This window comes from Xenopus laevis, chromosome 3L (genome assembly GCF_017654675.1).
Source record: "Xenopus laevis strain J_2021 chromosome 3L, Xenopus_laevis_v10.1, whole genome shotgun sequence".
NCBI lineage: Eukaryota > Metazoa > Chordata > Amphibia > Anura > Pipidae > Xenopus > Xenopus laevis.
In genome coordinates this window covers 58,590,324-58,606,985 of record NC_054375.1, presented here as the reverse complement: position 1 = coordinate 58,606,985, position 16,662 = coordinate 58,590,324, and the positions used below count along the sequence as shown (strand labels likewise).

The window sequence follows — 16,662 nt, the reverse complement described above, 5'->3', positions numbered from 1 at the left end:
CAGCATTTGTTTATTAAAAAGATTTATTTCTAGACACAATACAAAATAATGAAGATAAAATCGATAGCCACGCATAATACTGCATAATACTGCATGAGTAAATTGTATGAAAAGCATATTGTATTGCAGCGTCTGCATACCTCTCGTCTTACAGACGTCCAATTAATTAGTCCAAAAAGAAAGCCAAGTGACTTTTTAACTACTATGTTTTGCTATGCCCATTTCTCCAGGTAAGGTAAAAAAAATTAAAGAGAGACAGATCATTTTCAATGGACACAAAAAGCAAGCCTACTTGTTACATGGAAATAAAGAAGAAAAAGTTGGCACCACTTTTCCTGCAGAGTACAACGTAGCTGTGTCAGTGTATGTGTTTCCTTCCGGACAATAAAGCAGCTGCTCTGTTATGTGATGGTATGTAATCATATAGTCATTGAAATAATGTGCTATTCCTAGTGGCATGTAATAAATACCCTGGTGACAGTTCACTATGATTGTAATGAGATGAATTGTCTACACTCATCCAATAAGGGCATTTAGGTTTATCCAAACCTATTTTCCTACTGAGAAATGAATATTGTTATAATTAATGAAGCTGTGCTTGTCCAGTTTGTTAACTTGAATTGGTAATAAACTCATGAACCATTAATATCAAAGGAACTTACATAGAAAAGAAAAACTATAAAACTCCAAGCCCTGCATTCCCCACTAAAGCAAACTAAATCTCTGATACAGCCACTTGTGTGTTCTTAACTAGAATTTTCTTTTCCCTCACACATTATTTGTTGTATTTACTTTAAGCTCAGTCCACTAAAAGAACAGAAGCTAATGCATTTTAGGGTTCATAGTGGGTGCTGTTTTATGTACCTATACTCCATTGTGCTATTGCTTCCCCCATATAATGGTTAGAATTTAGAAGGAACAGCATACATAATGCCTGATGGTGGACTTGAAATGTACACAAAGAAGCAGCATGAAGTGAAGAAAAGACCCAGCATGTGCTACTTTTTCTGCATCATTCATGCTGTGCGTGCATTTAACGGGCCTATTTCTAAGTATAAAATATAACCCTTTGTCTCCCTTCCATTAGCAGTAAGTCATGGTAAAGAAAAGGAACATAGCAGAACAATTGCTTAAGTTCTAAGGAACATATTTTTGTAACATTGTAGGAGATTTGTTTAAAAATAAAGCCTTTAATTTAGAATTTCACCAACTGGCCTAAGAATACCTCTTTATCAAAAGTTAGTAACAATTTGCCTGAGAATGCCTCTGTATCATGGAAGTTACAAACAATTGGACTGAGAATACTTCTTTATCAGAAAAGTTATTATCAATTGGCCTGAGAATACCAATTTATTTAAGAAGTTTAGTAGCATCTGCCCTGAGAATACCTCTTTATCGGGGAAGTTAGTTATAATTGGGCTGAGAATACCTCTTTATCAGGAAGGTTAGGTAAAGTTATATAAGACATAAGTAACAGCTGTCCTGAGACTATATTTTTATCAAGGAAGTTAGTACTACTAACAACTGACGTGGAAATACCTCTTTATCAGGGAAGTTAGTAACAATTGGATTGAGAATACCTATATATCAGCTGTCCCGAGAATATCTTTTTATCAGGGAAGTAAGGAACCATTGGCTTAAGAATACTTCTTTATCGGGGAAGTTATTATTAGTAATAACTGACCAGAAAATACCTGTTTATTTGGGAAGTAAGTAACAATTGGACTGAGAATACCTCCTTTTCAGGGAAGTTAGTAACAATGGGCCTAACAATACCCCTTTGTAAGGGAAGTTACAGTACTTGAATGCTATATGTACTATACTGTATTTATGTTAACTGTGGTTGTAATATTGTGTCAAACGAACTAATGATATCGACCCTCATAAATATAGTAATTCTCACTTAGCGAGGCTCTTTCAAAAGTACAAAGGCTTCCAGTTTCATGAACAAACCAAAATACATTTTGCTTATTTCTACTAAAAAAAACCTGCATAATTCTGTTCAAGTCATACATAGTATTCCCACATCCAAAGGTCTCAACAAGTCCTCTTCATTCAAGTCTCCCTAACACACTGCAGAGCTAGATGCAACTACAGGAGAGCTAAGGGTCACACAATCACAGCCCTTAGACTAGAGGGTTGCATTAAAGGGTTGCACCTAACATTGCTACTGTGCTTTCTGATTTGTGCTAATCCTAATTATTTAAATATCTGTCCCAATTTTGGTAAATTAACCTGTGTATCTCCTTATTGGGAAGATCTACACAGTGGCACACAGTATATTTATTTCTGTGAATCATTACTGATTTTGCAAACTAGTCCATTTCACTGATGTTTTTTCCTGGGGTATTTTCACTTTGTATCTCTTCGCCTCACCCTAGAACTGATTTCTATTTCAATATCCCCTGGTGCTGCTGTTCTGCTCTAACCAGAAAATTATTTAATTTTAATTAAATACCTTGTGGAGAGTGCAATAACGGTTTGATGGAAGTGCTGACACATGAACACAGCTTCTTTTCTGATTTCCTGTGACATTTCCACATCATCAAGAAAATGATTTGCCACCTTCTCAAGAGCATCTTCAGGCCATGCCTTTTAGAGAAGAATAAGCCAGAGAGAATAAGATTGTTTATTGTACTGAGAAGGAAATTCAACCTATTTATGACAATGCACAACATTCATCACAATGCAATTGAGATTTTGAATGAGAGAGTCAAAATATGATCTACATCAGAAGTGTATATTGCTGATGGTTTCCCACAGTAATGTTTAAAAGTTCTCTTTTATTACATAGTCTTTAATGTAAAATAGGGTGTATTGTTCCTTTATTCTATGTTGTATCACCTACATCTATTTGCACTAACAGATTATGGTAGGTGACAAGAAAGCTGTATAAGTAAATCCACAATATTCTGCTGATTAACCATTGGACAACAGTAGGGATGAATGCCCGCTGCTATCATTCCCGGGCAAAAATTTTGCTTTGTGAATCAGTTTTGTATTCTGTATAACCAGTACAGAATTTTCCACATGACAGAGCTTGCCACAGATTGCTGCAAAGTGAGGTACAGGTATGTGGTCCATTATCTGGAAACCAGTTATCCAGAAAGCTCTGAATTATGGAAAGACCATCTCCCATACACTCCATTTTATCCCAATTTCCTTTTTGTGTGTAATAATAAAACAGTATCTTGTACGTGATCAAAACTAAGATATAATTAATCCTTATTGGAAGCAAAATGATTTTCTAGTAGACTTTAGTTGTGAAGATCCAAATTATGGAAAGATCCATTATCCAGAAAAATCCAGGTCCTGCGCGTTCTGGATAACAGGCATGTATTCATGAGTTCCTGTAAATCACTTCCTCCCTTTTCCCTATTCCTCCTATTTGCATTTCCTCAATTGGACCCCTAGCAGGTTTCTGAGACTTGTATGCACCTGACCATTGACCTGTTCCCAAACTTGTTACTGTCTGCAGCCTGCTTTTACCTCTGAACTGTTCATGAACTTATCGCATTGCCCTTTCACCTCGAGTCATTAGGGAAACCCAGCGTGAATTCCTCAACCAACAAGGTTTTCCCCCCAAAACCACAAATGACTTCATGAACACACACAGGAAAGGCTTCAGAAGTCTTAAACTACCCCCCCCCCCCAATCTCCATTCAAAATCTCACCATAACAGATCTTCAGGGTAGACTTTCAGGACCGTCAAAGAAATCAAATAGGCATTCTCTCCAAATCTCACTAACCCTAATGATGTGCACAGCTTCCCCCCAGAGCACAATAATAACAATAATATACAGTATCTTACTATAATGATATATCTTACTGTAAAAAAAGGCCAAGAGCTGTGAACTTTACCCTGCTAAGGAAAATGGTAATCTAAGTGACTCTTAAGTAATTTGCAAATAACATACTATTACAATTGCTGTTTTAAGAAGAAGACATTTGCACTCTTGTAATATAATTGCAATAATACCTGGGGTCCCCCCGGCCTTCTCTTCTGCTCACAGCTGGTGTGCGCCGCTTCCGGGTTTGATGATGGCTTCTATGTGCTTGCGTCTTTTTTTATTTGGCGCACCGTGTGACGTTATCATGTTTGCCACAAATTTCAAATATTTACATCCTATTCACATTACCCAACATAGGTCTATTGTACATAGTTCCTGGGTGCGCTTCTAGTGTAGTCTCTTTGTTCTTGACCATTGCCTGTCCCTGACGTCTGCTGATTCACTGCCTGTACTGACCTAAGCCTGTTACTGACCATTCTTCTAGATCCTGACTGAACTGACTGAACTGCATTTACTGATTTTTTTGACCCCGGCCTGTTCTACGACTATGTTTTGCTCTAGCCCCGTTCCTCCTGTTGCACGTCACAGTTCCTTTGTCTGCCCAGAACTCTCCCCCAGAACTCTCGCCTACAGGCAGAAGTCAGAAGTTACTTTACCTGTAACAGGGTAAATCCAAACTTGCACACCCTGGCCTTCAAAAGATTGAGAGCCCGGTGCTCAATGATAGAGGTATCGGCACCCTCTCAATCTTCAATGATGCAGAAAATTCACTGGCACACACAGCCAATGCAAGCAGCGCAAGCCCTCTCATGTTTATTAATGAGTGTAATGTTTCGGGGCAGCAACCCCATTGCACTCACGAATAAACATGGAAAGGCTTGCCCTGCTTGCATTTGTCACGTGTGCTAGTGCATTTTCTGCATCTCTCACTTTAAGACCTGGCGGCATCTGAGTAGCGGAGGGCTCCCCTTGAAGCAAAAGGTGGCTGTTTTAGGCAGAAGTGGGAACCTTGGCATCTGTTCTGGGTTTTGGGAAACCATACATAACAAAACTAAAAATGTAATGTAATAATTGTTCACCTGAAACCAGTCAATGGTACAGCAGTTGACCAAAGATGGAAAATGCTGAAGGTGATCTCGAAATGCGTGTCCAGTTGGACTAAATGCAAGTACAATGTGTAAGTTTCTTCTGATTCCATTTTTGAATTTACTGTACAATTCAGATTGGGTATTCTCAACCTGGGATTCACTTGCTGGCAAAAGCTGGCTCATCTGCAAACATAATATACAGACTATATTTGTACAATTTTTTAAATAATAATAATAATAATAATAATAATGTGATTACAGAAGTCTTTGTGTAGCCAATTTAAATAAGCTCAAAACCCTACAAATATAGTTTAGGTGAAATTTCTCTACTCACAAACAGCACCGGTGGAGTATCAATTAGTGTTCTACAGCCTATACCAACCAATAACTATATGCATAAATTGTCAAGATGCAAAGAGATAAATAAAACATTACAACACATATTTCAAGCTAGTCATTGAAAACCCATTCGGGAAAAATTTGGGTGTGCTGGGGTACCTAGTCTCTACTATGATCTTGCATTTTATTATACTAAAATATATATTTTCTTGTTGTGGAAGACCTGAGGATTGTTGATAAATAAAACTTTTTTCTATTAAAAAAAAAAGACCCATTTACTTCTGTAAGCTCTTGCCCCTCGTAAAGAAACAATACAGCATGGAAAACAATTACAAGCCCCAACATTTTTTCGCTTGTTCTCTCTTCTTCTTGTTTATTTGCACTGATTTGGTAGTCTGATTTGTTATCCTCTCAAATGCAAATTTATATTGTGAAAACGTCAGAATGGCATACCAAGTAAAATAATTGAAATCTAGTACATCACAAGCAAACAAAATACTTTTCCTAGAAATTGTATTCCCTTTATTTATCAAAGTATTTATTTTCTGCAAAGCTTAGTCATTGTAACATAAAATGACTGTTTTGCCCTCCTCTCTTTCTGTCTTTCTGCCTGAAAGCATCCCTTACTAAAGCACAATAAAAGAAAGATGACCTTTTCTAAGACTTCCAGTTTTTCTTCATTATTGAACAGGGAAGGAACATCACCGGTGCTTAAGATCATGTTGATGTCTTCTAAAAATGACTCATCCTATTGCAAAAAAGAAAATTGCTCATTTACAAGTCAAATTATAAATGCAGAAATGGAAAGAACACCTTTCACAATTAATTTATTTCTGGCATCATTTTATTTTACTTTTCAGTTGGGTGCAAATACAGGTTTTCCTTTGACGTTCACCTGTATGAATTAAAACCTTGTAAAACACATATACCCCCCCTAATATGCATGATAGAGTAAAGCAACAGACAGCTTAATTTTATCCAGTGATATATTTTATGCTCTAAATTTTAAATATGCATCCGATTGTTTGCTTTTACACAACATAATTCAATTTTCTTTTTTTTTGCCAGTTAACAAATACCTTTATTTGATGATCAGCAAGGAGAAAGACAGTAGGTGTCCCATTCTGTCCAGCAGCTCTAAATACCCTTTTCAGATCGTCTTTCCATTCAACAACAGTGTATGTTTTTTGAATACTAACTTGATAAAATTCAAAATCAGACATAAATGCAGCAAGCTTTGTTGCTGACTGACGACCGGTTCCTCCAATTCCTTAAATTATAGTAAGAGACAGTAGATAAATACACTGAAAATGTTACAGTAATGGCAGATGACAAGATTTGTCACCGGTGAGAAATCAGTGCTATCTGTGGACAACAGTTCCCCCAAAAATACAGTCGAACATATGAAACTAGGTTTGCCAGCATTTTCCACCAGTCATGCCATTTTATGTTTTACCACTGGCAATTTACACAGACACCAATGCTAAGATACTTTCAGGATATTTGTAGCCCATGGGTAGTGTAGACTTCTTAAGGGTGACACATCTTCTTGTCTGCCTATATCTTTAGATATAGAACTTTATCAACCCTAAGTTTTTTTTTACCTAAAACTTTTACCTAAAACTAAATTTATTTTATATTTACTATAGTTTTCTTTTATTAAAAAAACACATACACACTACTGAATTTTGACCTTAGAAAAAACTTCCGTCCCTTGGTTACATTAATAAAATTATGTTACAGCACATAATGTCTCAATTTCTAGACCCAGAAAAAGTCCTGCAATCTAGTCTTATGCAAAAGATGCAAAATCTTATTCATGAAAAAAATCACAGTTTTTGATACTGTGGCTGTCACACCTCCCCTTTATTCTCCATATAGTTACATTACATTTTCTCTTTGAAGTAGTGTTTAAGACCTTACTTATTCATGATCATCCAGTAAAGGCTTCTAGATGGCACCAAGAGGAGGCACAAATTATTCCTTTGTAAATATTCATCTTCATAAAATATTGTTTTAAGGGACATGCTAATATTGCTTTAAAAATGTATGTACAGTATATGGTTTAGAGAGTTAACAACATTTACTATTACATCTAAAGAAGAACCAACAATTAATATAAGCTTCATCTTAAAGAAATAAGAAACATTTTAAATATAAATACTGAATATGGGCCATTTATGAAATAATCAAGATACTCTTCACTCTGTTTCTCTTCATGCAGGTTTTGTGTCAGAGCTGGATGTTCTGATTAGACAACTCAAATGCATCATCTATACAAAGGGACCACAGACTAGTAATGTTTTAGAGCTGTCAATCAAAATATCCACATAAAGGGGTTGTGAACTTAAAAATATTATTTTGCATAATGAAAGAACATGTCATTCTAGGAAATTCCAAGTTGAATTTATTATTTTCTTTCAATGAATGCAATGTAACACTCCACTAGCCAAAACCCAAGTTCCCGCAATGTTTTTCATGCTTCTTCACAGGCAAACCAATGGCCCTTTGCTACACTGCCCCATATACCTCCTCATCTTGCCTTATGAGAGGAGTGGCACTATTTACTGGTCTGTTAATTAACTGGCTTTAGCTACATTGCTTCAAAATAAGCAACATGGCAGAAAATAGCAAAAAAACGAATTGATTTGTTGAACGTTTTAATTAATGTAAATTGGAAAGTTGGTTACAATTAAATTGTCTTTCATTAGGCAAAAAATAACAGGCCCTCTAATGCCTGCATGTAAAGAGAACAACTGCTGAGGAAGGGCAGGGAAGATTAACTTAATCATTTCAGAAACAGTCCATTTTCTATTGATCTTATTCAATTAATTTCTTGTTTCCATACAACAAAGTTTACTCTACACATGTCTGAATATGTTATTGTGCTTAATCTGTTACAAAATTAATATAGTCCACTATTTCATGTTTTTGAGAGTATTATCTCCAACTTTCCTTTATTATTTTATTTAATTTAGTCCCTTAAAGGGGTTGTTCACCTTCCAACACTTTTTCCAGTTCAGTTGGTTTCAGATAGATCACCAGAAATAATAACTTTTTCCAATTACTTTCTATTTTCTATGTCACCATTTTTCTATTATTGAAGTATAAAGTGTTATTTTTCACCTTTCTAAAGCAGCTCTGGGGGAGGGGTCGCCGACCCTGTTTTAAATTTATATATTTAGTTGATACATTTCTTATCTTTGTAGTTGCTGAGCAGAATTATAATTGATACAATAGTTGCTAATACTCCAGATGCTGCTGAGAAATGGATAAACTAAATGTTGCAAAATCGTAACTGTTTAGAGTCTACGCCTGAATTACTGAGCTGACAGACTAGAAATCACCTGACAGAAAATAATGCAGCTCTAACTGTAACAGGAAGTAGTGTAGAAAACATTATCTCTGTCCTTTCATTGACTGATGCAAATACTGTAAGTGCATAGTATAAACCTGACAGTGGACCTTAGTACTTAAAAAAGTAATTTGCTATATAGGATTATTCAATGGGACATGCTACTAGAAAGTATGTTTCAATAAAAAACATTTTTGCATATAGGCTGTTAAATACAATGTTGAAGGGTATAGTTTCCCACCACTGCACCTAAACATGGCACTGGTATTTCTCCTAACCCAGCCATGTACAATCAAAATTGTACATTGGTATAAATAACAGTTTTCAATAGGTTCTGTGACCACTGTGGTCTGACTACTCCGTATAAAGAGAGCTATATTCTAAGACATAAAGCATAATATCTCTGGTAATCTGTTAGAAAATTATTTAATCTCCCGCCCTAAACCTTCCTTTACTACACATTTAGGGGCAAATTCATCAAGGGTCAACTATTGAGGGTTAATTAACCCTCGATATTCGACTGGGAATGAAAATCCTTCGACTTTCGAATATCGAAGTCGAAGGATTTTGCGCAAATACTTTGATCGAACGATCAAAGGAATAATCGTTCAAACGAACGATTAAATTCTTGGAATCGAACGATTCGAAGGATTTTAATCCAACGATCAAAGGATTATCCTTCGACCAAAAAAACTTAGCGATATAACGATATAGCTAACATTGGGTTCGGTAGCTTTTAGGTGGCGAACTAGGGGGTCGAAGTTTTTTGTTAAAGAGACAGTACTTCAACTATCGAATGGTCGAATAGTCGAACGATTTTTAGTTTGAATCCTTCGATTCGAAGTCGTAGTCGAAGGTCGAAGTAGCCCATTCGATGGTCGAAGTAACCAAAAAAACACTTCGAAATTCAAAGTATTTTTTCTTCTATTCCTTCACTCGAAGTTAATGAATTGGCCCCTAAATCTTGCTACACAACTACAATTTTTATTTTTGTTGAGACAGTCTCTTTAATAACCTTGTGATAGTCTTACCAATAAGCAAACCATGACCACAAGGGAGTCTCAGGATTCTGCTAATTCGAGAAATGTGTTCAATAGCAAAATGAAACATCACCAAATTCATAGAAGTTTTGCAGCTTGCATTAAACTTTTGTAAGTAATTCTCCATGCACTGAAAAGAAAAAAGGCCCATTATAAGAATAACATCACAGACATCCAATAGCAGATTAATTATTTGTGAGAGACTAGAAGAAAATGGCATATTTGGTTTGCTGCTGTCCTTCATTTAAATGATTTGTGTACATAAAATATTACTTTAAAATGACAGATAAAATAAAATTAACATAACATCAAGTAATACGGACTTAAGTCCACTGGGAAAACTTGAAATACGCTCAATTAAATCTAATAATTCTAAAAGTCAATATTTGCTTTTGTAGACGCCGTCTTCCCTTTCAAGCATTTTCTGATGAATCAAAAAATTCTTGAATTCTGAATTTTGCATCTCAATATATAAAAAGAGCTACCAATTGAGGGCTACATGACAGACAAATAGCTCAGTAGCATCAAATTAAAGCAAATATTTAATAACTACATTATAATAAATACATTGAATTTATAAATTATATATCACTAAAACAAAGTTTATAATGTTATCTACATTTTCTTCACAATTCTTGATTCTTGCTCTTTAGGGAAAATGGCCTTGAACTTCAGTTCTCCTTGTTTTACAGGTGGTGAAGCGGTTTCACAGTGCACTCACTCGAGTGAATTTATAAAGGACAACAACGATGATTCTGCAGTGCTACCCCTTCAACACCCACTAACCTACTAGTGAGCGCTCTCCTATTTACTTGGCACAATTTCGTACACAGAACAGCAACCCACCAGGCCTATATAATTAACAGACTTACTTGATTCTCCTGCTTTAACTTTTTCATATCTTTCTTGTGTGGTTTTCTTTCATAATTTTGAAAGCACAAGAAGAACATGAATAAGATAATAAAGAGTTTGCTGTGTTTTAAAAAAGGGGAAAGGGTTCACGCTGACCAGGGAATTTCCTGGTAGTGCAGCACTCTAGTCTTGTTTTTAAATTTAATACAGATGAAGAAGACTTTGTTGAATTTGGTGCACATTATAGAATTACACACCCCTAATTGCTGTATGCGCATGTGTCTTATTCTTTATCTGCATATTAAAATGAAATCATGACTTTCCTATGTTATATGTTGTGTGTAGGGAACATTAAATGCTGAGGGCTGTGTTATCATACCATAAGATTTTTTTTAGCAATTTTATACATGGTTCTAACTTGTTTTAGTGCTGTTCTCCTTGGCTATACATAATCTTAAACTGCAATCTTGTATCCAAAGCAATGAAGATGCCAGCCTAAAATACCTTATGCAATAATTAAACATTGTTTGCAAATTTTGTTAAAGTTTTAAAGGAATTTTTTTTTATTTTCCTTTATGTCCAACATGCAAATTTTCTTACGTAATTCTGATGAGTACAGTGCTCTCTCCTGCTATATGTAATATATGTGTAAAAATATTTATATATAAACATTTCTAAGGCTTGTGTTTAAAGAATCATAAAACTGCAGTAAATAATGAACTTACAATTTTAAGTTCTTCCATATCCATAATTTCATTGTAACATTTTTCAGTCTTTTCCGCAGTTTGGGGAACCATATAATCGCCAAAGAAAAGACTACGCATGTCATCATCCCGTATTTCTCTCCCAATGACCAAATGAGCAAAGAGAGGGGTCAATTTTTCCTTAAATTGAGACTGTACAACATTCTAAACACAGGGGAAAAAAATATTTAGAAGTGTTATATGTTAATAATGGATATTTTCAGTCAGCTGGAAGTCTGAACTAAACTATGAATAAAACAGTTTTTACAACTAAGTGAAAACATGAATATATGCTAGTCATTAAGTCTTGTCTTTTAATCAGATTGACATTGACCTTTCTGTTATGCGGTTATATATTAATTTATGCCGATGACATACAGTACAGCAAGCTCTGCATAGGCTTATTTATGATGTACAACAAAGTAAAGTATGTAAAAACATTGCATAGAATTTGTTGCGCTTATGATTTCACAGTTGTGTGCACATTATCTTATCTTTCAGATATCACACACTTTGTATTATATAAACCTTTGTATTATATAAACTGCTTAGTATGCAATGTCTTGCAAAATTCATGAATTAGTCAGAAGGGTATCTAGGAATGGTAGATTATCTGAAAAAAAACACCCACACTAAGAGAGATGGTATGCTGAAGATTTAATGATACATTTTGCTAGACCAACATGTGATTGAAATAGCAAACTCACAAATTTCACAGACAGTTTTTGGCCCTTTCTACCTGAAGAAAAATACTGTGAGGTTAGAAAGCTTGTAATTTCAACTATATGTTGTTCCAATTAACTGTATCATTCAGCCTTCAGCATTCTGCCTACTTGTGCCTCCTCCTCCATAATCAAGAGTCAGGAAATACTATATGCCATTGGATTGAGACCAAAATACATATATTTATTTATTAGATGTTTCTCACTTGGGGTGACAGCACTTGTTTTCAGTGATCATTGTTTCACTGATCATTGCCCATACTGTCAACTGGACTTGAATTGTTGCATATTTTTATTTTAAATATGTAAATCCTCATTTTAAAACAATTGCTTTTGATATCATTTTATACAAACTGTTCTAGTAGCAATAAGAATATTGCATATATGTTTTCACATAAAAAAAGGAAGAAAAATGTAAACACATATGTAAACATATAATATGAAACATCCTATAAAGTTCAAGTATTTTTCTTATCTTTGAAGGGTACACATGCAATTTTTGCAAATCTCCTCATATAGAGAGCAGTGAATTATATACTACCTGATTTCAGTCAGGGCCAAAAACAACTTAAAAATTACTGATTTATCAGAGCTCCCCAAAGATCCTAGCTGGTCCTTGTCTGTGTTACAAATGTGTGGTGGGAGTGTCCTGAACATCATTGCCCAGAAGCACTGTAGGATATGAGCAGCCAATCCCAGTTTTGCTATTTCCTGCCACGTCCTCCTGCTGTGAACTCTCCTGCACAGTCTGGATTGACTGATTCTTAATAGTTCAGTGGGGGAGAATTACCATGCCCAGCATATCAGGTCCTAGACTAGCACTGCTGAGAAACATCAATTACGTAAATGTGTTCCATTTGTAGGTACGATAAATTATTGTTATGAATACTTTAAAATGCACATGTTAGTTCAGTTGCCTTTTGTAAAATGGAAAAAAGGAGCTAAGTGTATGGGTTATGTTTCTAGTAAAGTTAAGCATGGTATTACACTGAACCTATTAACAATTTTTTTTCTTGCATCTAAATTAATTTCTTGGCTTGAATAAATACTGAAATTGGGCCAGACCACAACATAATATTTCAATAGAAAAAGTTTATAGAAATCATTTCATAAAATAACTATTTCAATAAATTAAGACTATCAACAAAAACGGGCAAAACCCTCAAAGCACACTACAATTTTTAATAACTTTAAAGACTTTGTCAGTGTAATTGATATTGAAAGCAATTGTGCAAGATTGCTCAGTTACACAGCACTTATGTCCAGGACATTGCTGTACTCTGCATTGGAGGAAAAAGGCAGACACTCTACTGCAGTTTGTACCTGCATACACAGATGTCTGCTCACAAAAGTGACCATAGACATAACATTTAAGATCTTTCGTGCAACCATTGGTTCATTCATTTTCATTGCATACATTTAGAGCTGAATTGTATAAACAGGTAAAAACAATAGAATTCTGCCTGTATTTGATGATTCAGCAGTAAACACTGGCCAATGTTTTTCCAACTTGGCCTTTCGACGAGCATACCGATATCCAAGTCTTTTGCCAATATTGGTCAGATCGTCTTCTGCTATACATGCACTAAATATATGTGCATTTATGGCCAACAGGGAGCAACAAGAGTTGCATTTAGACTGCAAAACATCCATAAGCTAGGAGCAAGGTGCAATAGCAAAACGAGGCATGCTTTGCAACAATTTTTTGTACTTTGCCCCTGGCCACTTATGGTAAATAAGGTATTTTGCCTTTTCTTTTCTGTCCCCTTCCACTGTTGGCCTGCCAACATCAACATGTACCAATAAAACAATGAAGCAGTAGTCAACTTTCTGACCAAAATGGAAGCTTGACACAGGAGAACAGGTCAAAAGACTAAAAGCGTGGTATCCAGAGAGTTACACAGTTCGTAGTCAAAAACAAGCAATTTGGTCAAAACAGGCAGCAACTATGAAATTCAGGAACAGATTGAGAGTCAAGAACCACAGAAAATTTTAATAAACAACAATGTTGTGTACACTAAGAATGTTCAAAGAAATACCTCCTATCAGTCATTGAACGTGGGTCTTTGGCATCTCTTTATTTTGAACTGGGGACCAAAAACAATGCATATTGTCCTCAGCATGATGAAGATATTGGCATGACAGTGCCATCATTGTGCTCACCTTCGTTGTGATGTCACCTGGTCATGCCACCGTCACCGCAACCAGACAGTTTTCACTATGCATTATATGCTTTTGTAATTTTTCATCACAGGTCTCCTAATCCCAAGAAAGGCATTGTGGGAGTTGGAACCTTGACTGCAGAAGAGCTGCTACACTGATTTTTTGTAACACATCAGAACAACCAGTACAGTGAAAAGATAGGGAGTAGCTGTTAACTACTTTTAGAAGCAATATATTTACTTATATAAATGTATGTGTGTGTTACTTAAAATATAATTTTTTCATTAGTAATCCTACTGTATCCATTCATTGAAGTTGTCTTGGTGTATTAATGCCATTCTTTTAGTATATATTAATTGGTGAATACTTTAGAAATATGATATATCTGTGGCTCCTAAATAACTCAGGCCTCTCTGATTTTTCTGCATTGTTTGGTGAATAGTATTTAGAGAGAGAACTAGAAATGCAGAAGTTGACCCTTTCTGAAAGTCTTGGGGGAGCTCAAGATGCAAAATACATTTGCTAAGCCCAGGTGGCTAGTAATTCCTCAACAACTGGTGTTTAATTTGTTGTTTTTGTAAGCTCCAAAATTTATTATGCAAAATATTATAATCTTGTTAGTTTTTTAACTCTCCTTGAAATCTTTGCAAATGTTAAAGCATACTGTGTTCCAAATGACTTTCATAATAAACAATTGCAAAACAGTGAGAAACTAATTAAAATAACTTATTATAAAGAGAAGTCATAGTAAAAAACATCTAACAAGCCCCGTATGATTTCAAAATTCACAGTGCTCTAGAAAATGTTTTACTTAAAATTCAGTGCATTTTAAATAGTGATATATAATATCTATAAATGGCAAGTTGTTTCCGATGCATTTTGCTTAATAAGAAAGGTAGGGTAGGGTAAAAGCATTGTCTGCAATCAAGAACTTTACCTCTGGTTTGCTCTGGAAAGCTAAAGCCATAGAAAGAGTGATGTTTCAGTAAATAAAGTATATGTTAAGTAGATTGTTGTGCTGAATTACATGAAAGGTTTCATCAGGTAGAAATCAATAATCACAGTGAAAAGAAGGATTTCATTCTTAAAAGATATGCTGCAAATGTGTTTTTAAACCATGGTTCTATTATTTATGTATCTGTAAGGTTTTGCAATAAAAATATCCGAAAAACATTGTGCTGGAAAGCCTGGAATACTAGGGGACAATAATGCATTATAGGTAAAAAATAGATAGCAATTTGCATTAAAAATATGCAATTTCCACTTTGTATTTCCAAATGAGGCATCTTGTATATTTCCCATGAATAAATTCAGCATGGTATTAGCAGCACAGGGAAGTGGAAGCTTGGAAGTAGATGAGGCTACGGGAGTAAGAGACTGAACACTACCTCGGGCAGCAAAATGAACTGGCTAAATGGTTCATCAATATTGTGCCCACATTTGGAATGAAATTTGTCTGGTCACATCAATACAGTTCTTTTAAATGTCTTTTTACATCTGTACATCCTAGTATGCTAACAGACACTGATGACGTAAAACTAAACGTTGCTAAACGTTAAGATGGATTCAGAAGCTTATACAAAAAAGTTCTGATGCTTTAGGGTAGATGTCTGTATCAGCTCCAACCCTATGTATTTCATCATTTTCTCAGGAGCTACATATAATAGAATGCCAGGCTATGACCTGCCAGTTTGATGCCCATATTGATGCATTTGCCCTTGCAGATTTAAAAACAAGCACAAGAACTTATATTAGCATACAATATTTATATTAACATTTCTATCTTTGGAGTAGTTTAGAATGACAACTTACTAGTATTAGATATATTTTTTTTCCCAATTTTTTTTACTGTGCTGACAGCCCAAGTTCCTTCCAACAGCTCCTACAGGGACAATAATTATAAGGAGATCCCTTTGGTTGGCATGGAGAGGTATGAAAATGCACTGTTAATTACTATGAATGAATGTTTTAGCCAGAAATGTCAGTATTTGAAATTTAATTAGTGTCTCAGCAAAGATTTTTTAATGACTCACTTAGTCAATCTGCTAACACAGGACACATTAAGTTAATGGTCTTTAACTTAGTTGTTTTTAAGTTCTGGTAGATAAGTTTGTGCATCATAATTGCGCAGCATGCGAACTATAGAATTAGGCAGTGTTAACAAAGATCATAGATACATTTTGTTTTATGTTTGCTTCTGAAATATGTAGCACCCTCGGTAATACCAGCTTGCTGTTTTTATAACATTTTCGAGTCAAGCAAATTCATCTTAAACTGGTGGAGCAGACTTAGATGTTCTGATGAATGAATGTCTAGAGGTATATTTTTTTCCCCAACAGTTGCAGAAAACAATAAAACCTGCCCTTGCTGTGCTCATCCATACACTTGACCTAGATGTAAAATCTCCTGATGTTAAGGCAGAACAGGTACATTTTTCCTTTATGATCAACTCCCTGGCTTATTCAGATCATGACTAATTAGAGCGCAGAAACCATATATTTCATTTTACAAAGCTTTACCGACTGCGAGGACAATCTCTGTTAAGTGGCTTGCCTCTGCAATGATGCCC

The 16,662-nt window shown here is 35.2% G+C and overlaps 1 protein-coding gene across 4 annotated transcripts in view; it reads right to left on the bottom strand.

Moving 5' to 3' along the window:
* LOC108711038 (dynein heavy chain 3, axonemal) overlaps positions 1-16,662 on the bottom strand; it is a 555,753-nt gene that overhangs the window by 146,781 nt on the left and 392,310 nt on the right. For 3 of the 4 annotated variants that reach the window (XM_018252361.2, XM_041586280.1, XM_018252362.2), the window contains 6 exons: positions 11,191-11,373; positions 9,605-9,743; positions 6,298-6,488; positions 5,871-5,966; positions 4,871-5,062; positions 2,459-2,592 (listed from right to left, as the gene is read on the bottom strand). In XM_018252361.2, coding sequence (XP_018107850.1) covers positions 2,459-2,592; positions 4,871-5,062; positions 5,871-5,966; positions 6,298-6,488; positions 9,605-9,743; positions 11,191-11,373 — 935 coding nt within the window. The remainder of the gene's footprint in view (positions 1-2,458; positions 2,593-4,870; positions 5,063-5,870; positions 5,967-6,297; positions 6,489-9,604; positions 9,744-11,190; positions 11,374-16,662) is intronic. The other variant, XM_041586281.1, reaches the window with a different exon arrangement.